The sequence below is a fragment of the Phalangium opilio genome, unplaced genomic scaffold, assembly GCF_054372755.1.
Source record: "Phalangium opilio isolate 3A_F unplaced genomic scaffold, DU_Popi_V2 ptg000046l_1, whole genome shotgun sequence".
Classification (NCBI taxonomy): Eukaryota; Metazoa; Arthropoda; class Arachnida; order Opiliones; family Phalangiidae; genus Phalangium; species Phalangium opilio.
Window position 1 is genome coordinate 4,931,239 of NW_028324169.1, and position 23,217 is coordinate 4,954,455.

General features: G+C 42.1%; 1 protein-coding gene and 1 long non-coding RNA gene across 2 annotated transcripts in view; one reads left to right on the plus strand and one right to left on the minus strand.

Moving 5' to 3' along the window:
- Positions 1–14,667, minus strand: part of LOC149676411 (uncharacterized) — a 65,719-nt gene extending 51,052 nt beyond the window's left edge. The window contains exons 1-12 of the mRNA XM_089838724.1: positions 14,662–14,667; positions 14,198–14,345; positions 13,669–13,786; positions 13,518–13,611; positions 13,088–13,212; positions 12,900–13,014; positions 11,702–11,755; positions 11,486–11,596; positions 10,830–10,975; positions 10,140–10,223; positions 4,808–4,869; positions 4,697–4,731 (exon numbers count right to left, since the gene is read on the minus strand). Of these exons, the coding sequence (XP_089694850.1) occupies positions 4,697–4,731; positions 4,808–4,869; positions 10,140–10,223; positions 10,830–10,975; positions 11,486–11,596; positions 11,702–11,755; positions 12,900–13,014; positions 13,088–13,212; positions 13,518–13,611; positions 13,669–13,786; positions 14,198–14,345; positions 14,662–14,667 (1,098 nt within the window). The remainder of the gene's footprint in view (positions 1–4,696; positions 4,732–4,807; positions 4,870–10,139; positions 10,224–10,829; positions 10,976–11,485; positions 11,597–11,701; positions 11,756–12,899; positions 13,015–13,087; positions 13,213–13,517; positions 13,612–13,668; positions 13,787–14,197; positions 14,346–14,661) is intronic.
- A 350-nt stretch (positions 14,668–15,017) lies between these two features.
- Positions 15,018–15,478, plus strand: LOC149676412 (uncharacterized). The gene is made up of 2 exons (XR_016366754.1): positions 15,018–15,115; positions 15,198–15,478. It is a non-coding gene; the product is annotated as an uncharacterized LOC149676412 (long non-coding RNA).
- Positions 15,479–23,217: the final 7,739 nt, after the last annotated feature.

Consider the following 23,217-nt stretch of genomic DNA (forward strand, 5'->3'; position numbering starts at 1 on the left):
GGTGGCAGGCGAAATGGGTGTTGGCGGTCCGGTGGCAGGCCAAATGGGTGTTGGCGATCCGGCGGCAGGCCAAATGGGTGTTGGCGATCCGGTGGCAGGCGAAATGGGTGTTGGCGATCCGGTGGCAGGACAAGAAGGTGTTGCCGATACGGTGGCAGGAGAAGAGGGTGTCGCCGATCCGGTGGCAGGAGAAGAGGGTGTTGGCGATTCGGTGTCAGGAGAAGAGGGTGAAGGCGATTCGGTGGTAGGAGAAAAGGGTGTCGCCGATCCGGTGGCAGTAGAAGAGGGTGTCGCCGATCCGGTGGCAGGAGAAGAGGGTGTTGGCGATCCGGTGGCAGGAGAAGAGGGTGTTGGCGATCCGGTGGCAGGCGAAGTGGGTGTTGGCGATCCTGTGGCAGGCGAAATGGGCGTTGGCGATCCGGTGGCAGGCGAAATGGGCGTTGGCGATCCTGTGGCAGGCGAAATGGGCGTTGGCGATCCGGTGAAAGGCAAATGAGTATTGGCGATCCGGTGGCAGGCGAAATGGGTGTTGGCGGTCCGGTGGCAGGCGAAATGGGTGTTGGCGATCCGGTGGCAGGCGAAATGGGTGTTGGCGATCCGGTGGCAGGCGAAATGGGCGTTGGCGATCCGGTGGCAGGCGAAATGGGCGTTGGCGATCCGGTGGCAGATGAAGAGGGTGCTGACGATCCGGTGGCAGGAGAAGAGGATGTTGACGATCCGGTGGCAGGAGAAGAGGGTGTTGGCGATCCGGTGGCAGGCGAAGTGGTTGTTGGCGATCCGGTGGCAGGACAAGAAGGTGTTGCCGATCCGGTGGCAGGAGAAGAGGGTGTCGCCGATCCGGTGGCAGGAGAAGAGGGTGTTGGCGATCCGGTGGCAGGAGAAGAGGGTGTTGGCGATCCGGTGGCAGGCGAAGTGGGCGTTGGCGATCCGGTGGCAGGCGAAATGGGCGTTGGCGATCCGGTGGCAGATGAAGATGGTGCTGGCGATCCTGTGGCAGGAGAAGAGGATGTTGGCGATCCGGTGGCAGGCGAAGAGGGTGTTGGCGATCCGGTGGCAGGACAAGAAGGTGTTGCCGATCCGGTGGCAGGAGAAGAGGGTGTCGCCGATCCGGTGGCAGGAGAAGAGGGTGTTGGCGATTCGGTGGCAGGAGAAGAGGGTGAAGGCGATTCGGTGGTAGGAGAAAAGGGTGTCGCCGATCCGGTGGCAGTAGAAGAGGGTGACGCCGATCCGGTGGCAGGAGAAGAGGGTGTTGGCGATCCGGTGGCAGGCGAAGTGGGTGTTGGCGATCCTGTGGCAGGCGAAATGGGCGTTGGCGATCCGGTGGCAGGCGAAATGGGCGTTGGCGATCCGGTGGCAGGCGAAATGGGTGTTGGCGATCCGGTGGCAGGAGAAGAGGGTGCTGGCGATCCGGTAGCAGGCGAAATGGGCGTTGGCAATCCGGTGGCAGGCGAAATGGGCGTTGGCGATCCGGTGGCAGATGAAGAGGGTGCTGGCGATCCGGTGGCAGGAGAAGAGGATGTTGGCGATCCGGTGGCAGGAGAAGAGGGTGTTGGCGATCCGGTGGCAGGCGAAGTGGTTGTTGGCGATCCGGTGGCAGGACAAGAAGGTGTTGCCGATCCGGTGGCAGGAGAAGAGGGTGTCGCCGATCCGGTGGCAGGAGAAGAGGGTGTTGGCGATCCGGTGGCAGGAGAAGAGGGTGTTGGCGATCCGGTGGCAGGCGAAGTGGGCGTTGGCGATCCGGTGGCAGGCGAAATGGGCGTTGGCGATCCGGTGGCAGATGAAGATGGTGCTGGCGATCCTGTGGCAGGAGAAGAGGATGTTGGCGATCCGGTGGCAGGCGAAGAGGGTGTTGGCGATCCGGTGGCAGGACAAGAAGGTGTTGCCGATCCGGTGGCAGGAGAAGAGGGTGTCGCCGATCCGGTGGCAGGAGAAGAGGGTGTTGGCGATTCGGTGGCAGGAGAAGAGGGTGAAGGCGATTCGGTGGTAGGAGAAAAGGGTGTCGCCGATCCGGTGGCAGTAGAAGAGGGTGTCGCCGATCCGGTGGCAGGAGAAGAGGGTGTTGGCGATCCGGTGGCAGGAGAAGAGGGTGTTGGCGATCCGGTGGCAGGCGAAGTGGGTGTTGGCGATCCGGTGGCAGGCGAAGTGGGTGTTGGCGATCCTGTGGCAGGCGAAATGGGCGTTGGCGATCCGGTGGCAGGCGAAATGGGCGTTGGCGATCCGGTGGCAGGCGAAATGGGTGTTGGCGATCCGGTGGCAGGAGAAGAGGGTGTTGGCGATCCGGTGGCAGGAGAAGAGGGTGTTGGCGATCCGGTAGCAGGCGAAATGGGCGTTGGCAATCCGGTGGCAGGCGAAATGGGCGTTGCCGATCCGGTGGCAGATGAAGAGGGTGCTGGCGATCCGATGGCAGGAGAAGAGGATGTTGGCGATCCGGTGGCAGGAGAAGAGGGTGTTGGCGATCCGGTGGCAGGCGAAGAGGTTGTTGGCGATCCGGTGGCAGGACAAGAAGGTGTTGCCGATCCGGTGGCAGGAGAAGAGGGTGTCGCCGATCCGGTGGCAGGAGAAGAGGGTGTTGGCGATTCGGTGGCAGGAGAAGAGGGTGTAGGCGATTCGGTGGTAGGAGAAAAGGGTGTCGCCGATCCGGTGGCAGTAGAAGAGGGTGTCGCCGATCCGGTGGCAGGAGAAGAGGTTGTTGGCGATCCGGTGGCAGGCGAAGTGGGCGTTGGCGATCCGGTGGCAGGCGAAATGGGTGTTGGCGATCCGGTGGCAGGCGGAGTGGGTGTTGGCGATCTGGTGGCAGGCGGAGTGGGTGTTAGCGATCCGGTGGCAGGCGGAGTGGGTGTTGGCGATCCGGTGGCAGGCGGAGTGGGTGTTGGCGATCCGGTGGCAGGCGAAGTGGGTGGTGGCTATCCGGTGGCAGGCGCATAGGGTGCTGGCTATCCGGTGGCAGACGAAGAGGGTGCTGGCTATCCGGTGGCAGACGAAGAGGGTGCTGGCGATCCGGTGGCAGGCGAAGAAAGGGTGCTGGCGATTATCAGAATTATATTACTTTACACGAAGTTCACTTCGCCCTACCTCGCGCCGGCCATCATCTATGAAGTATTTTTACAAGCTAGAAACGGTACCGTTCCTCCCGAACAGCGAGGCAGAGAGGTGAAAATAAAAACACTAGCGTCGCGTAGTGAGAAAAATGTGCTTGTCTTACAATGGTATCATGGTTGTATCTTATGCAGCGGTTTCTCACTTGCTCGAAATACAGTTGAATCCCGCCGTGCGTTGTGGCTACTATTACGAGCCCTTGGGTCGCCTTGTTATTTATTTATTTGAGAGGGTTATAACGACCACCAAGTACAGAATCTTCTTATAGAATAAACCTACGCTTTCTAACGTTCAAATATATTAAAAACTTCGATATCATTCAAAAAACGACTTATCTTTCTAGAAATTTTAATAACTATCAAAATTGCCTATCAAAGATTAGTTCATAAACTTTTTAAAATGAAATCAGAAAACAGATGTCGCCAAATAAAATCACTCAAAAAATCAATATATTTCTCAAGGAATAATGGCTATCATTTTTTATGATTTCTAAAAGATGGGGTTAGTAGCCAGATCACGTTGAAAATCGATATTTTTCTCTAGAAGATTTCAACGAATCAATGAGTCATATCAACTTCGATTGCACTTTCTAAGCTATCAAACTCAATCGATCATTAAAATTCAAATTTTTCTTGAAAATAACTATCAAAATTGATACTTTGATTGGAGCAGATTTAGTTTTCTATCGTATCAAGTGGTAAAACTATCAAATGATATGATAGTGCCCAACTATGGACCCGGCAAGTCCAGTTTTCCACTACGAACACATGGACTCGCAACCTAAAAATCAGGACTCGCACACCTCCGGTAAAAAACTATTTAATTTTTAAAAATATGGAACATTAAAGGTGGAATTCATAAAAATATGTTTTTAAATGATAAATATTTAAAACGGTATGTTAAGAGTTTTGAGGCATAAATTGTCCCACTTCACGCATTTTTTCTTTATTTTTCTTCAATTCCTCATTTTTCATCTCTAACTGCAAAAATATCAAAATAAAAGGATCACACGTCACGTCAGCCTATTCAATTTATACTTCTAACTTGACAATTCCGCGGAGAAAATATAAACTAAGACCATTCAACACGGGTGGACTAGAATGGAGATACGGCCGGGAGGCGCGTGGTTCTTTTAGGGCAGCGCCTCTCTAGCGCCGCCACCCTGCGACCAATATTGAAACTTGTTCTATTTTGTCAATTTTATGTTGATGAGCGCACCTAAGACCATAAGAGCTATCTCAGAAGCCTTAGTGTGACTTCACTCATAGAACCAAAGCGGTAAAAAACATGGCCGCCGCTCACTGAAGAAACTAATCCCTGGACGTTTCACCTAGGCACTGACGTCACAACTGAGACACGAGGCGTGGTTCATTCAGGGCAGCTCCTTTAAACCGTCACGCCCCGACCAATATTGAAATTTTTTCGACTCAAACCATACAGCCATAAGGCTTACGAGTCGAATTAAGTTTCGGGACTCTCCCGCTAGGGGCGACGAGAGGCCATGCCAATAGAAGAACGGGGTCCGTTTTAGCTTATACTTTGTTCAGTTCATCCGTGTTCAATGGTCTTAGATATAAACAACCGAAACATATCAACTTACTTTCTCTTGTGGATCATTAAACTTTGAAGTAAGGCCTGTTAAAAAAATAGAGGCGGTTCCGCTAAATAATTTATAACCTTGAGTATTTAAGAATCTCCGTTTTTGACTTACTTTTGATTAATTTGTCCTTATCTCCGTTTTGCTTACCGAGTTGTCTGCCCACATTTTCAAGCCTGACAAAGTACATAAATACTATTAAGCTAGATTCCCACTCGACATAAAACACGACGGAAACCCGGCAGAAAGGGGCTTCGACCGAAAACTCTTTACGCCGAGCCCGACGGAATTTCCGTTCGGCCGGGCGTAAGTTGTGTTCTATTTTTTCGGTCGTGTTCGGCGTTACGCCGGTGTCTCAGCCAATGAAATTACCTCACTGACTACGTCATAAATTTTAAGATTGCACGCATACGCGAGATAGATTGATAGCCGCCATTTTTTTGTGGTTAACCAAGGCTTATCGTTATCGGAAACATGCAACAAAGAAACAAAAATGAAAATAATGAAAGTAAACAGATTACATGTCAATAAGGAAGAGTTTACTGAGGTTAGAAAATATCCCTTCTTGTACGATCTAAGCGACAAGGGGACAAAGATACCAATTCAGAGTGTGAAAGAGATATTGTGGAAAAAAAGTCAAATCTGTCACGTGACCCAAAAATATCTACCGCCAAACTCAAAATTCAGTCGTAGTGTGAACGGTCTACCGCCGGACGCCGGCGTAAGTTAAAATTTCTACCGTCGGCTGTGTCATTTCCGCCGGTTTTTTTCGGTCAAGTGGGAATCTAGCTTTAAGGCGTCAAAAAAACCCTATGCTAATTTAAAATCAGTTTTTTAGAAGCATTTCTACGCATGACCATGCAGTGGCATGACACTTTATCGTTGCGTGTTACTAATTTTAACCATAAGTTCGTAAGATACGTTACAAACTGGAGTTTGTCATGAAGTGACGCGGGTCATAGATTCTCGTAAAGCGACGCCTGGTGAGGCGCTGCTATCATAGGCTTAGTAATGCTGACTAAAGCTAGATTCCCTCTCGACGGAAAACCTGGCAGAAACCCCAGTAACACGAGTGTTCCGCGTTCGAGTCGGTTCGAGGTAGATTCGTCGGTTTATGGTCTAGTCGGTAGTTAGGACTAAAATCCGACTCTTATCCAACTTCAGTTGCCAACTCCGCTTTGCAGTCGGCCGTGAGAACAATAAAATAGAGTTGGCTGATAGTTGTATTTTAGGTCGGTTAATGTAATGAAGGATTAGGTCGGCTGCTCGACTCCTTACCAACTAACACGCGTTTCTTTCAAATAAAGCGAGGAACACACATGCGTAAAAGTTCGACAGAAACGTAAACTGAAACGTAAACGTACAAAAAACTTCGACGGAAACGTACTAGAAAAGAGAGTTGAAATTGTCTCAACTTTTTCCGTCGTAAAACATTTTACGCTAAGCTCCAGCCAATCAGATGCTCGGATCCGTATGAGGTTTTGGGCAAAAATGGCAGAGAAAAAAAGCAGATCGTAGAAGAGCTCTGATTTGGGGCAATTTTAGGGAAGTTTAGAAGTTTTCTTTTTGACAATTTTTTTTTATTTTAATGATATGATTTTCGAACGAACTATTTGGCAAACCATTAGGGCACGGTACAGTTGATCAGGTTCGTAGCAATGATTTCAACCCTCGGTCTCCTCTATGAGCATATGAAAGGTCCGCGGCTAATCCTTTTTAACCGTAAGAGACATATGATAGATGTAACTGTTTTCGAATTTCAACACCGCAAATTAAGTTTTTCGTTTGCGTTTACGTGTTCAAGTGCGATTCAGATCCAGAAACGTAAATGTAAACGGAATAGAAAATAGTTTACGTTTACGAGTTTTTAGTACGATTCCGTGAAAGTTTTACGCATGTGTGTTCCTCGCTTAAAAGTTAACAATATGGGTCTAGAGGTCGACATATCCGACTGCCTACCGATCACACTGAAAATTTCAGATTTAGTTGTAATGAAGCTTCTTCCGCGTTTCAGTCGGTTCGAGGTAGATTCTTCGCTTTATGGCCTAGTCAGCACTTACGACTAAAGTCCGACTCTTATCCAACTTCAGATACCAGCTCCGCTCTGAAGTCGGCCGTGAGAACAAACAAATAGAGTTGGCTGATAGTTACATTTTATGTCGGTTGGTGTAAGAAAGGATTAGGTCGGCTGCTCAACTCCTTACCAACTAACATGGGTTTTTATCAAAATAACAACAAGGGACGAGAGGTCGGCATATCCGACTACCTACCGATCATACTAGAGAATAGTTATAATGAAGCTTCTTCCGCGTTTGAGTCGGTTCGAGGTAGATTCGTCGGTTTATGGTCTAGTCGGCACTTACAACTGAAGTCCGACTCTTATCCAACTTCAGATACCAGCTCCGCTTTGAAGTCGGCCGTGAGAACAAACAAATAGAGTTGGCTGATAATTACATTTTAAGTCGGTTGGTGTAAGGAAGGATTAGGTCGGCTGCTCAACTCCTTACCAACTAACATGGGTTTTTATCAAATTAACAACAAGGGTGGAGAGGTCGGCATATCCGACTACCTACCGATCAATACTAAACATTTCAAATTTCGTTATAATGAAGCTCCCGCGTTTGAGTCGGTTCGAGGTAGATTCGTCGGTTTATGGTCTAGTTGGCACTTACAACGGAAATCCGACTCTTATCCAACTTCAGTTGCTAACTCCGCTTTGCAGTCGGCCTTGAGAACAATAGAATAGAGTAGTCTGAAAGTTACATTTTAATTCGGTTAATGTAATGAAGGATTATGTTGGCTGCTCGACTCCTTACCAAATAAAATGCGTTTTATCAATGTGCACTAGTGTGTCAACGGTTTAACATTATCTTAAACATTAAAATAAATATAATTAATATTATATATATTCTCTTCGATAATTATTAACCTTATTGCGCGTTTCATCGTTTAAAAAATAACTATTGAACATTCTTGAGAGACTAGACTAATATTGACGTTTGAAATGAAGCATACGCCCATTGTTGTCTTACTCAAATCGGTACATACGCCCATTGTTGTCTTACTCAAATCGGTACATAAGGTTTCGAATCATAGTAATGGATAAGAACAGCTCAATTGCGTGAACCTTTGGTGGAAACTGCACCATTGGGAGGCTAGAAGTTTCTTGTAACCCTAGCCGATCGCTAACCTTAACGATGATGAAGGAGTGGAAGCCAGTAAGTACACACTGGTGTCCATGTGGGATGGACAGAATGCCAGATGAAAGTGGTGTTTTGAAGACAGTAACTACAACCTGAAAGCCGACCATAAATAAGCTTTAAATCCGACCATAAACAAGCCAAAAGTCGACCATAAAAAATCCATAAAGCCGACCATAAAAAATCCATAAAGCCGACCATAAACAATCCATAAAGCCGACCATAAACAATCCATAAAGCCAACCATAAAAGAGCCATAAAGCCTACCATAATCAAGTCGTAAAGCCTACCATAATCAAGTCGTAAAGCCTACCATAATCAAGTCGTAAAGCCGACCACAACAAGCCATAAAGCCGACCACAAACAAGCCATAAAGCCGACCACAAACAAGCCATAAAGCCGACCACAACAAGCCATAAAGCCGACCACAAACAAGCCATAAAGCCGACCACAAACAAGCCATAAAGCCGACCACAAACAAGCCATAAAGCCAACCACAAACAAGCCATAAAAACGCCCACAAACAAGCCATAAATCCGACAAATAACAGTCGATAAAGCCGACCGCAATTAGATTAATAATCCGACCATAACCAGATAACAAAGCCAACTTCTTGTTTGATAAGGTAAGAGCTGGGCACGCTTACTTTTTAGAGTCGGTTAAAGTGCTGGCAAAATTTGTATGACCTGAAGTCGGGCCGACGCTTAAAGGGATAGGACATTTCGACGGTCGAAATGATAGTTTACCGACGCTTTTACGTCAGTGTTGGTTGGACCTCGATCCGACTGCGTCGGTCCAACGTCGATTTTGTTACTGGGGAAGGGGTTCGACCAAAAAATCTTTACGCCCGACGAAATTGTCGTTTGGCCGGGTGTAAGTGGTGTTCTATTTTTTTCGGTGTCGCAGCCAATCAAATTATTCCACAGGCAACGCCATAAATTTCAAGAGCGCACACGTACGCGAGATAGATTTATAGCCGCCATTTTTTTGTGGTTGACTAAGGCTTATCGGAAACATGCCTCAAAGAAAGAAAAATGAAACTAATGGAAATAAAAAGAGATTAAAGGTTAATAACGAAGACTTTATTGAGGAAGTTAGAAAATATCCCTTCTGGTACGTTCTACGCGATAAGGGGGGGAAGAAAGATACCAATTCAGAGTGCAAAATAAAAACCACTCAAATCTGTCACGTGACCCAAAACTATCTTCCGCCAAACTCAAAATTCAGTCGTAGTGTGAACGGTCTAACGCCGGAAGTTAAATTTATACCGTCGACTGCGTGATTTCCGCCGGCTTTTTTCGGTTACGCTGGACAGAAATTACGTTGAGTTAGCTCTCTATTTTTTCGGCCGCGTTCACCGTTAACGCTCTGCGCGAGCCAATCAGCAATAAGCTTGAGTCGTGACGTCATTTTCAACCACGCAAGAGGACGTCCGCGGTCCGCCATGTTTTTTTTATTTAGTTCCTAATCGAGTCAGTTACTATCGCTGAGAATGCCGAAAGTTTTATTGAAGAGGTTCGGAACCTTCCATATCTTTAAGATGTGGGAAACAAATATTACAAAGACCAAAAAAGAAAGGCAATAGATGGGCCGCAATTAGTGCAATGTTCAGTTTTTGTCTGGTAAGCCTTGGTTCCGTTATGCGCGGGAACTGTGTACGCTAAGTGAAAACGCTATAACGCTGCCGCTGCCGCTGGGCGGCAACGTAAAAAACTTATCTGACATTTGACGTCCAGCTGCAAAGCAGTTTTTTTCGGTCAAGTGAAAACCATGCTTTAGTCTCTAGCATTACGAAGTATAGGAAGTGTCATACTTAATCTTATAAACTTATGTTTTAAACCATTAATTATTTCACTTTTCAGGTATTTAAAAGCTAATTACTTTCTAACTATAAAAAAGCTGCTTCTATTTAGGCCCAAAATTTTGGGCTTATATAGTGTACATGATTTGGTGAGCTATTCAAGGCCAAATTTTGGGCCTAAATAGCCTATTATTTTATCAGTACTATTTTCAGGGATAAGGGAGTTGAGATGGATTGGAAATGATGATGGGCGACCTGCGGCACCGTATCTCTCCCAGTGCTACCGCGTAGCGCCATTTTATTTGTACGAGAACTATCTTCTATTTTTAAGATAGAGCCAGGAGCGTCCTTTACAATTTTGCCCGGTACGACCCTACCTAACCGCTCAGGATGCTGGGAGGACTACGGTGCCGTATAAATTCCAATTCAAATTAAGCGCACTTACCCAGCATATTTAGTGTCGTAGCCTAAAATGCGTTCTTTATTATCGGAATCCAATTTCTTGCATTGGGCCTTTAATTCCTCCAATCTTTATTTAATTAAAGAAATACTTGAATTAACGTTTAACGCTTAGATGAAACTAGAAGCTAATATCATTTGAATTCCCGTGAAGTACCAAGACTATTAAAAACAGGACTGGAAAAATTATAAGCTAAAAACACATGTTCTTCTAAAGGCATCGGCTGTCAGCAGCTCCCTTAGCAGAGAGTCCCGTAACTGAATTCGACTCCTAAGTCTTTTGTTATGGCCATGGTTTTAATCGACGAAAAAGTTTAAATATCGGTCGCGGCGCGGCACGGCGCGGCGCTAGAGAGACGCTGTCCTAAAAGAACCACGCGCCACCCGTATTTAATAGTCTTTGGGCAGACTCAGGGTTCGGACAAAATCTTTATATGGAAAATCCCCCGTTTTTCACGCAGCTTATCCCTGACGGCCCATATTTATTTAGCATTACTCGAAGCAATCGTAGTATGACATACCTAACGAAATCCCCGACTTTTTTTTAAAAAAACAGCTTTAAATCCCTGACTTTTCCCCCATTATTTCATATCCCTGACTTATCCAGGTTCTGTTCGAACCCTGAGACTGACTTAAAACCTTTCTATAATCTACAATTATGTCCATACAAACTTGCTGAGTTTCAAGCTCTTCAATATGGGAATCTTTAATTTTTATTTCTCGGGCTTGCGCCCTCACTTCTTCGCGTAACATGGAACTTTGGTCCTCAAGCGAGGCGCGCTTTCCAATACTATCTTGTAGTTCATGGATTAAACGTGCCGTCTAGAATTAAGAACAACAAAGTATATAGTTGAACTGGATAGTGAACTCCGTGCTGACGTCCCCTTAGAATAGAAATCGATAGTAGAGAGTTGAGGGTATAGATAATTTTCAATGGAAAAACACGAGCGGCTCCGAGACCGAGGCGCGTCTTCCATCTATCCAGTCGCTCCCGGATTGATCGCAACCGCCCCGACACGAGAAAGTCTGATGACGTCACAAAACCGCTCTGAAAATACTTTCGTCTTTCATTGGGAGCAACTAGATCAGTTCCTCCGAGGTAAAGCGATGACGAAGCGATCTCCGAGCGCTCTCGGTCGATCCCATTGGAAAACGTTATAACACGCACCACGAGACGAGCAGACAACTCGGAAAATATAGAACATAAGTGATCTCGAGAGCGAAAGAAGAATTTTTTCCACTCAGTAGTTCAAGCCAATAAAGGGACAGTAAAGTCATTCGGTAGTCTACACTTATCTCACTCACACCAATGGAGATAGTTGGGAAACTCACCTCAGAGCTGCTTTGCACTTGCTGCGAAGAGTACCTCGCGAGTAATTTCATTTGATCTTTAAGCGCAAGTTCCAAACTAAAATACGCTTTCGTGAGCGTTTCCTTTTCAAGCTGAAATCAATTAGAATCCACTTAGAAAGGACTTGACTGAAGTATTTTTTCTTTCACGTTCAACTCCTAGCACATACGAGCTAATGTAAAGAAAATTTAACTCACATAGTTTTCGTGGAGTCGCCTTTCGTAATGTTCTCTTATACTTACGCTTACATCCTGAAATAATAAAAATAAAATATGAAAATTTAACCTCATACAGCCACGCAATAGTCCATCGCCCCCGCGTCCTTTTCTTAATACTCTCGTCGCCAGTAAAGAATCTCTCTTCGCTAGCATCATCTAGTTTTTAGAAAGTAAAGGAAATGTTAAGGTGACATAACTGATTAGCCCTTAAAAGGAGGACTATTCTCTTAGGAAAATATTAAAAAAGAAATGACAATCTTACTACAATATGATAATTAGTGGATTTAATTAGTCTTAAAAACGATCAAGGACTACTGCCTCGTCATCCGCCATTGGTTTAGTGGCGTCTGCTAAATCAAACCTCCTACCCCTACGGGATTGGTTGAATTCTCACAGGCTGAGGGAAAGAGACGTAGAGGGGGGGAAAGAAGTGGTTCGATTTAGCAGACGCCACTAAAGTAGACGCCACGGATGGCGAGGCAGTAGTCCTTGATCGTTTTTAAGACTAATTAAATCCCCTAATTATCATATTGTAGTAAGATTGTCATTTATTTTTTTTAAAAATATTTAATTCCACTTATATTTAGAAAAAAAGCAGTTCTTTTAAAGTATAATCAGTTATGCAAGCTGCCCTTTTCCTTTAATTATTACTGAATGAAATATACAAAATAGCGCGAGGCCAAATGGCGATACATCGAGTGACAGATGATCACTAATTTACTAAACCCCTTTTTAATTGTCGCGCTCTACAGTTCGTGACTGATCTTTTCAAACGCGCGCTTTCACCTCTAGATCTTAAGTTCTCTGAAATTTCATAAGTTCTCTCCGTCATACGTTTATTCCAAAGTTTGGGCACTGGGTACAGACTGGAGCTTCTCACGAAGTGGCCTAGGTAGGTCATAGATTCAGGGTAAAGCGACGTACGCCTGGTGAGTGGGGCGCTGCTCTCAAAGGAGGCTTAATAATGCAGACTAAATAGGACATAGATGCGGAAGTCCTGCAAAATTAACCACCACCACCGAGTGTAGCCCTAGTCAATTGACTCGCTTCCGTCGTTCTCCCTCGAACTAGTTATCTCGAGTACTGTAAGTCTCTCAGTAGCGTTACGAACTTGTATAGGAAGTGCACTCATACATATGGAAGGAACATATCACTTATAAACTTAAGCTTGACTTACTTCATTAGAGAAATCATCTTCAATTGTTGAATTTGATAAATAAGGACTGATCCTAGAGAGCGAGGAATCATTGGAATTTTCGGAGTTGTTTTCAATTACCTTTTGGAGAATTGCCCTGAAACGAAAAGAAAATAATTCAAGTTGAAATTGAATTTAAGAGTTTCAATGAATATAAATAATTATCGTACAGATAATTAAGTGACGTGGGTTGAGAGTTTTCCATGACGGAAATCAAGCGTGATGACGCAGACCTCAGGACAGCAGGTGAATTGTTAGATAGATCCAAAGCTAATAGGCTTTCCAATTCATTTTCCTTAATATAAATTTGAAAATTGTAATAAAATTCAGAATCATAGGTAACAAAATGCCAGGGAGCCCAGCCAAAAATTTAAATTCCTTAAAGGAAAAAAATTGGATTTTTTCCCCCGGAATCATGGGATTTTATAGGAAAAAAAGTGTTTTTTAGGAAGATATAGGACCAACAATGCTCGTATAATATTCCTGAATTTTAGGAAAATCGTTTAAAATTCCCAGAGTTTTTAGTCAAAAATGTATTTCCAGGTTTCCATGAACCCTGGTTTAAGCATTGCTTAAAATAAAAAAAAACCTTTGACTTACTTCGTTAAATTTTCTTAGAAGTTCTTGAACCTCAGGCGTGAAGATATCCCTGGCGTTAATTAATATATAAGATGCTTGAAGAGCAATGACCATGCTAGAATTAATGAACAATTAAATTTTAGAATTTTGCAATACCTTACGCCGTAATTACCCCAGTTCGCACTTCTTATTATGGCAATTAAAAATCAATTTCGGCTCGAAAACCGCGGTAATAAAACTATTTAATCCTTGGGCTACGACCTTGCGGGATTCTATATTTTGGCAAAGAACTAAAAAAATAATCAAAACGACGGAAGCGAGTGAATTGATTAGGCCTACACTCGGTGGTGGTGGTTAATTTTGCAGAACTTCGGAATCCATGTCATATTTAGTCTGCTTTACTAAGCCCCCTTTGACAGCAGCGCCCCACTCACCATGCGTCGTTTTACGAGAATCTATTCATGACAAGCTCCAGTTTGTAACATGCAGTGACAAACTTCTGGAACGGAACATATCTTATGAACTTAGGCTTCTAGTAACTATAAGACCAGTCCGCATAATGAAACGTTCACGAAAATCTCCAAATGATGAAATTATAGGATAATATAGAACAGGTTGAAAAACAAAGGATTTTATAGGAATAATATAGAACAGGTTGAAAAACAAAGGATTTTATAGGAATAATAAAACTCGGTATTTACCCGAGACTAAATTTAAACATTCTACTTGAATATTTAAGACATCAGTCGCTGAACTGTTTATTTCCTTCTCGAGAAAAAACTGGTTGATTACTTCAAGTAGCTCCACTTTCTTAACAGAGGCCAGAATTTCATTGGTGACGCCATTAATCTATTAATTAGCATCGCATTTAATAGAAAAGTGCAGGTAACAAAACACTATGCCTTAAAAGAACGGCCTTTTTCTAAACATATAAAAGGAAGCAAATATTAAAATGAAATAAGTAAATGATCTCTTATTACAATATGATAATTCAATTACATTCAATTATTCTTAAAAACGATCAAGGACTACTGCCTCGCCATCCGTGGCGTCTGCTTTAGTGGCGTCTGCTAAATCGAACCTCTCTTACCCCAAACGGAATTGGTTGAATTCTCACAGGCCGAGAGAGGTAAGGGTAAGGTAAGTTCGATTTAGCAGACGCTACAAACATGCAATGGCGGATGGCAGCGCAGTAGTCCTGGATTTTTTATAACTAATTAAATGCTAATGTAATTTATTAATTTAATTTTTATGTTTAATTCCTTTTATATGTTTAGAAAAAGGATTCCGTTCTTTGAAGGCGTAATCAGTTATGTTAGCTGAAGTTTTCCTTTATTTTTCTTCAATTTGAAAATATTATTAATTTATTATCCATGTTATAAATACCTTTATAACTTCTTTAATAATTTGAATAGCGAGGAGTGGCAACTTGTCATCAACGCCCTCCTTTAACCCTTTTAGCAGCCACGTTTTTAAAACTTTGTAGTTGGAGTTACGTCGAGTAGCGTTTAAAAACAGTAGTAACAAGTTGGGAAAACCAAAATATTACCTCTCCGAGTCAAGAGGTCTACTACTACAAAGTTATTTACCTAGATATGGAATTATTTCTCTTTTTTGAAGTAAAAATTTACGAAATATTGAAGCAGTATTTCAAGCATAGCGAATATACAGTAAAGCAGACGACATTTTACTTCCAATAAGGATAAATCTTGGACACATGGAAATCAGTTAATGGCAAAAAGAACAGGAAATGAAGTCTACGCTTCAGCTGTTTACCCTATATTCTGATAGCTACATTCACAACTGGTTAGCAGTGTAAACACTATCGTCTCGTCTCACCTCAACAATATTCTTAGTTTGCCAACATGAGTGTTAACGTTAAATAATACCAAAGATAAATTGTAGCTAGACGCACTGATAGTCAATGCGCACCATAAAGAAAATAAAAACTCTGTAGCTTAGCCCTACTAATCTAATTGCCACCATCATCTTTTCTTCTATTATAAAATCTTAACCTGATTAATTAAGAGTGTATTTAACTTTCGGCTCACTCTGAACCGTTGATGTCTCTTCATTTCAGACACGAAAATCAAAACCCAAAGCTTACTTCACCTCAGGCCTCAATTATTTACTCTATATTTCACTAAGCTTATTGCAAGTAATACTAGATATGCCCGCCGGAGTCTAGATCTTAGTTTTCTTCATGAAATCACTAAACCAAGGATTATGCTATAAACAGATGTAGTATAGCTTAAGTAATATATAAACAGCCATTTCAAATAATAATATTAAAAAAATTCTTTGGAATATCAAAATGAAACAGAGCTTTAAAGCTACAAAAGCACTAAATGCATCATAATTACGAAAAATATTTCATCATATTCACTTTATATTAAGGATAAAGGGAATATTATGGTTCTGCAGGATTTCTTTACACATCAAAGCAAAACGAATTTCTAACGCAGCGCACTGCGGCACTAGTGTAATAACGGACGGACACACACAGACAATAACATAGACTGCTTTTTAACTCTTTCCGTATTAATTTTGAATTGAGAAACAAGATTATCTTAAATATTAAAATAAATATAATTAATATTTAATATTTTTTTCGTTAGTTATTCGCCTTATTGAACGTTACATCGCTTTAAAAAAGAACAATTAAACATTCTTGAGATACTTGACTAATATTGGCGTTTGAAATGAAGCATACGCCGGTTGCTTCGCCTTACTAAAATAGGTAGTATATAAAGGATTCGAACCGCAGCTGTAGATAAGAACATCGCAATTGCGTGAACCTTGGAGGAAGACCCCTCCATTGGAAGGCTAGACGTTTCTCGTAACCCTAGCCGATCGCCGCGTATGTCTTAACCTTAAGGATGATGGTTGTGTTAGAAGCCAGGTGTACAGACTGGTGTCCATGTGGGATGGACAAAAACAAAGACCAGAAGATGGTGGTGTTAGAAGCCAGGTGTACAGACTGGTGTCCATGTGGGATGGACAAAAACAAAGACCAGAAGATGGTGCTGTTAGAAGCCAGGTGTACAGACTGGTGTCCATGTGGAATGGACAAAGACGAGAAGGTGGTGGTGTTTAGTAGCCAGTAAGTAGAAACTGGTGTCCATGTGGAATGGGCGAAAGACTAGAAGATGGTGCTGTTAGAAGCCAGGTGTACAGACTGGTGTCCATGTGGAATGGACAAAGACGAGAAGGTGGTGGTGTTTAGTAGCCAGTAAGTAGAAACTGGTGTCCATGTGGAATGGGCGAAAGACTAGAAGATGGTGGTGTTTAGAAGCTAGTAAGTTCAGACTGGTGTCCATGAGGGGTGGACAAATGAACAGAGTTGTTAGACAGGCAATGGAGTAATAGCCTGTAAGTGGAATACAATTTCCGGGACTGTAAATGCGGTCTGGAAATTGAATACACGTTTGCTCCGATTTGCAAACTGCGAACGCGGTCACGTGGGTATAACAACGGACAGACGGACAGACAGACAGACAGACAGACAGACACGTCGAAATTAGAACCTCTCCGTGACATACGTCACTCGGAGAGGTAAAAACTTTGGGGTGCATTTTTGTAAAATACACAGAAGGAACTCGCATATCTGCAAAATAATTAGAAATAAAAAAGTACTTCTTAAACTAGTTCCTTCTAAAGTACCAATTATTAACAACACAAGTTCATAAGATCATGTTCATCGATAAGTTAGTAACTGGTTAAACATTATAGCTCGTCATGAAGCGAGTGAAGTAGGTCATATATTCAGGGTAAAGCGACGCCTGGTGGTGAGGCGCTGCTGTCAAAGGCTGAGTAATGCAGACTAAATAATAATAAGATGGATTGCAAAATTAACCACCGTCGTTCTCGAACTAGCTCGAGCTGCAAGTCTCCAGCATTACGAACTTGTATAGGAAGTGCACTCGAACTCGAGATTGCCAGTTTAGGGACCTCAGTCTGTCTTCTCGCCTAAAGGCTTTCAGCAAATACGAGATCTTTGAAGCCCGGGCTTGAACATCCTCCAGGAGGGTTATGTCCCGAACACGATAGGGGTTCCATAGGCAAGAGGCTGATTCCAGTAATGGTCGAATAAAGGTCGTGTAGATTGAGGTCAAAGTAGTTAGGGACTGGCCAGAAAGGTTAAATTTAATTACGGCCAAGAGGCAATTCGCAATGGTATTCTAATTTTTTCATGGCCAAGACTGGGTTTTGCTATCTTTCCTTCTTCAGTCTCTGTTGCGTTTGATCCAACGATCATGAGTTAGGAGAAATTTGGTAAAAAATATGCAACATAATTACAATAAGTATAACATTTCAAATATCCGCAATGCTTAACCCCAAGGGCATTTACATGGAAACAGAATAAGAAAGTTCCAGGTAACTATAAAAACATATTATACTCCTTGGTGTTTATAGCGACTGGCTTTGCCTTAAAAATGGTCGCTTCTACGACAGTGTTTGACAAGACACATTTTTTGGCGGTAATGATGTTTTACTCAGAAACAGACCTTTGTTAACCTTTCTAATTTAGTGAATAGTGACATAGTTTTTATTAATAAAAACTGTCTTTGTACACAAAGACGCGAAAAAGTAAGAGATAAGTGTAGAAAATTAATTGTTTGAAGTAACAGATATTCAAATTTTCATTTTTGAAGACGTGATTATAAAACATCAATTATTTGAAAAAATTTCTTATCTTAGTTTTTTTCACCAAAATTCCTTAAGTGAAATATTTTATCCTTAATCATGTGCATCATTTTAAAAATAGAAAACGTATGCATTTTATTTTGTTTTTAAAATTTAGAGCTAGTTTGAGTATTCGGGCCTATAAGGAGAATAAAATGGGCAGAAAATTGTTGATAGCAGACAAAATAAAACAAGCATGAAAACTTAACAAAACGTGTTCGTTTATTTTAAAGTTTTCGAGGTTTCAAAAATTGACGTGTTGTATATCGCTCAAAGCTACAGATATTTTGACTCTAATAACTACATCATAGTCAAAGGGCGAATGTAATTTTCGGTTCGCAATATTTTCAATTTTGAAATATAAAAATAAATAATTCTAGCTCTATTTTTCAGATATCCGAGTATTTGAACTTCCTCGAAGCAAATGTTTCTAGAAAATAAACAGTAGTATCAAGGTAGTTTCTCTGAAATTTTTGTGAAAAAAACTAAGATAAGAAATTTTTTCAAATAATTGATGTTTTATAATCACGTCTTCAAAAATGAAAATTTGAATATCTGTTACTTCAAACAATTAATTTTCTACACTTATCTCTTACTTTTTCGCGTATTTGTGTACAAAGACAGTTTTTATTAATATCTGCCACTTCAGTCTTAATATGAATTAAAACTGTTTAGAAACTAGTATTTTAAAACGTATACTGAAAAGCAGGCGCTCCATTTAAGTCTTGTGGTGTTGCGCGTATATTAGTTACCACGTTTGAACTAACAAGGCCCTAACCATCTATTATAGAAGTATTAATCTTGATTGCTTCAACGCCCAGTCCAACTCAAATTGCCTTCCCGTCGTTTTCACGTGCAAAGCATAGTGGATGCAATAATACGAATAGATTCCGAAGACTTAGGCTAAAAAATTATTACGTAGACCTGTGTACAAAAATAATCTATACAACTGTGCACAAACATATTCCATAGACCTGCGCTGGGTGACCACATTTCCTTAATTTTATAATTTTTCCTATTTTCGGATGTCTTCCAGGAAGTAGTGATGCCACGAATATTCGGTTACTATTCGGTATTCGGCCTATTCGGCCATTTTTTTCGTATTCGGTATTCGGCCGAATATTTCGTAATATTCGGCCGAATACCGAATCTCCAATCATGAAGGAAAAAAACGGAAAAATTACACAAAAAATATTTATTTCAATAACAATTTCTACTTTAATATTTATAATCTACCAGTGGTAAGTTGTGATGAATAAAACAAGCATATAGTGATACGATCTACTCGCAAATGAACCAAAAACCTAAAGACGCTATAGACGGGTCCTATAGTGTTAAAGAGAGCGCGTTGAAAAATTACCCACTTCTTTAGTTTAGCAGACGACGCACCCTGGTCAATGGTCATGGGACAGGTTTTTCATTCCAGGCCAGGGGGGGTCGCTGGCCCAGTGTCCAGTTTTAAAAATATCCTTATTTCCCACCCTGGTCACTAACGTTGAAAGCTTCCGCGCAGGCGCGCTGTAGCAGAGGCGGTAGAGAGCGGATCTAAACCATGGAAGAACTACGCGAGTTCTTCCATGTCTAAACAGTGTATCCCTCTCTCTGCTTGCGCGCCAATTTTGCGCAGAGCAGTAATCGCGTTACAGCTAGTGCCGAGAGGAGAGGAGAGTTTTCCCGCGTGACCCTACATTTCGCGTAGCCGTCTGCCTATTCACCTCACCATTCCATACCCTTCTTCTTTCATGATGAGAACTGTCCCATTGCGGTAAGTGCGGGGGATGTACCTATTTCGCGGAACGGGTTACAGCTCATAACCGGTTTCGCGCGAGTTGCACATATCTCACGCCCGAATATTCGGTGGCCGAATATTCGGTGCTTCGGCCGAGAGCATGGCCGAATATTCGGTATTCGGTATTCGGTATTCGGCAAAATCAATATTCGCGGCATCACTACTTCCTATTAGTTCCTATAATTTCGATAATTTTCCTATATTTTCCTATTTTTTGAAATTGTAGATATTTTGTGCGCTCTCACTTTTGGTTTTGTTATATATCACCAAAGCTATGGAAGCCTCTAAAAATATTTGTCAGGGAAGTCTGTGATGTTTTAAAGTTATAGCATATGTTTCTAAGATTACGTTCCATAAGTATGACACTTCCTATATTTCGAAATGCTAGAGACTTAATGAGAGCTAGTTCGATAACGACGCGAGAATTGACTACACGCGATTCTCTACTCCATCTTCCTATTTAGTCTGTACTAAGCCTTTGACAGGGCCTCATCAGGCGTCGCTTTACGAGAATCTATGACGTTTCATTTACGTCACTTCGAGACAAGCTCTCAGTTTCCAGTGACAAATTTATGTAACATATCTTACGAAATTATGGTTATAATTAAACCAAAGCTCCTTTGTAAATCTTGTCTTATTACTTTCAAAGCATTTGCAACATATATTTTGCTATTTTTTCAAGAGTAGTTCTCTTGTCTTTTCCTGTTTTTTTAATTATACATCTATATCTATATAAATCAAAGTCCTGACTGACTGACAGACTGACTGATAATCATCGCCCAGCCCAAACCGCTGGCCCCAGTAGGCTGAAAATTTGGAGGAACGTTACTCGTAAGTAGTAGGCGCGTACTAAGAAAGATTTTTCCAATCCGCCGCCATCTTCATAAATGGCGCCCAGAAATGTAACAAATCTTCTCTTTGTAAGAAAGTCCGTGAGTTTCAACCGATTTCACAAATATTTAGTACACTGGATTCCTTTAACCTATAGACGGGTCTTGGTCTTTCGGGATCGATTTGTTGCCATCATTTTAAATGGCGGCCAGATATTTAAAAACCTTTCTTTATAGAATGTCTGCGTGTAAAGTAATAAAAAATGTCCCGACGAGCTGATGGGCGACGCCGAGTGCCTTCGCTCCTAGGATGCTACAAAAATATTAGTCGAATCAGTAAAATGTACCCATACTTGATGGAAGTTCTTACTACACTCAAGCGATTCCGCGGGTAACAGCTAGTCTCCTATAATTTCCTGTAAATCAATTGTAAATTTCCTATTTTCCTATAACTATTACAAGGTTATTTGTGGTCACCCTGAGTGCACAAACATATTTCGTAGATAACATAGACTTGTGAAAACACATGTCATATAATTGTGTACAAACTGATCCCTTAGAATTATACACAAACAGATCCCTTAGAATTGTGCACAAACAGATCCCTTAGAATTGAGCACAAACTGATGTCATAGACTTGCGCACAAAATGATGTCATAGACTTACGCACAAACAGATGTCATAAACTTGTGCAAAAAGAGATGTTATATACCTGTACACAAAAAGATTCCATGGACCTCTGCACAAAAATATTCCATACCCCTATGCTCAAAAATATGCTCAAGAATATCTCGTACACCAGTGCACAAAAGTACTGCATATCCATTTGCACAAAAATATCCCGTATCCATTTGCAGAAAAATGTTCTTTAGACCTGTGCACAAACAGATGCAGTGGCCTTTGCAAAGACAGATTCCTTGGCCCTCTGCACAAACCGATTCAGTAGGCTTGTGCACAAAAATATTCCGTAGACCTGTGCACAAAAATATTCCGTAGACCTATGCACAAACAGATACCGTAGACATGTGCACAAACAGATACCGTAGACATGTGCACAAACAGATTCCGGATACTTGGACACAAACGGAAGACACAGGGTTGTGCACAAACAGATGTCATAGACTTGCACAAAAAAATACATCATAGACTTGCGCAATAAGAGATGTCAAGGATATGTGCACATCAGAATCCACGGACTAGTGCAAAAACAGAAGTCTTAGACTTGTTTACAAACAGAAGTCATAGACTTGTTTACAAACAGAAGTCATAGACCTGTTTCCATAAAGATTCCATACCCATTTGCACAAAACCATTTCATACAGATTTGCACGAAACGATTCCATACCCATTTGAACAAAACGATTCCATAGACCTGTGCCCAAAGAGATTCCATAAAACAGTGCACAAAAGATTCCCTAGACCTGTGCTCAAAAAAATATGCCGTAGGCCTGTGCACAAACAGATGCCGTACACCTGTAAAGAAACAGATTCCGTAAACCTGTGCACAAACAGATGCCGTAGGCCTGTGTACAAACAGATTCCGGAGATCTGTGCACAGATTCCGTAGCCATGTGCACAAACAAATTGCGTAGACTTGTACACAAGTGGAAGTCACAGGCTTGTGCACAACAGATGTCATAGACATGTTCAAACCAGATTCCATAGTTTTGTGCACAAACAGAAGTCATAGACATGTGCACAAAAAACATTCTATAGACTTGTGCACATCAAGTTTCCATAGACCTGTGCACAAAAGATTTCATGGAGATTTGCACAAAATATTTCATGGAACTGTGCACAAAACATTATATATGCTTGTGTACATAAAGATTCCATAGACCTGTGTACATAAAGATTCCATAGACCTGTGTACATAAAGATTTCATACCCATAGCACAAAACTATTCCATAACCATTTGCACAGACATATTCCCTAGACCTGCGCACAAAAATATTTCATAAAACTGTGCACAAAAAGATTCCATTGACCTATGCACAAAATATTCTATTGGCTTTTGTATAAACATGTGACATAGACCTGTGTACAAAAATATTCCATATGGACCTGTGCACAAAAACATGCCTTGGACCTGTTCAGAAACATTCCATACCCCTATATGCTCAAAAATATTCCACAACCATTTGCACAAACATTTTCCGTAGACCCGTGCACAAACCGATGCCGTAGACTAGCGCATAAACAGATTCCATAGATTTGCGCACAAATATATTACGTAGACTCGTGCACAAATAGATTCCACAGACTTGTACACAAACAGAAGTCACACGGTTTTGCACAATCCGATGTTATAGACTTGTGCACAACAGATGCTTGTGTAAAAAACTGATTTCATACTTCCTCAAAAAGAGATGTCATCGACATTTGCACAAGAGATTCCGTAGGCTTGTGCACATA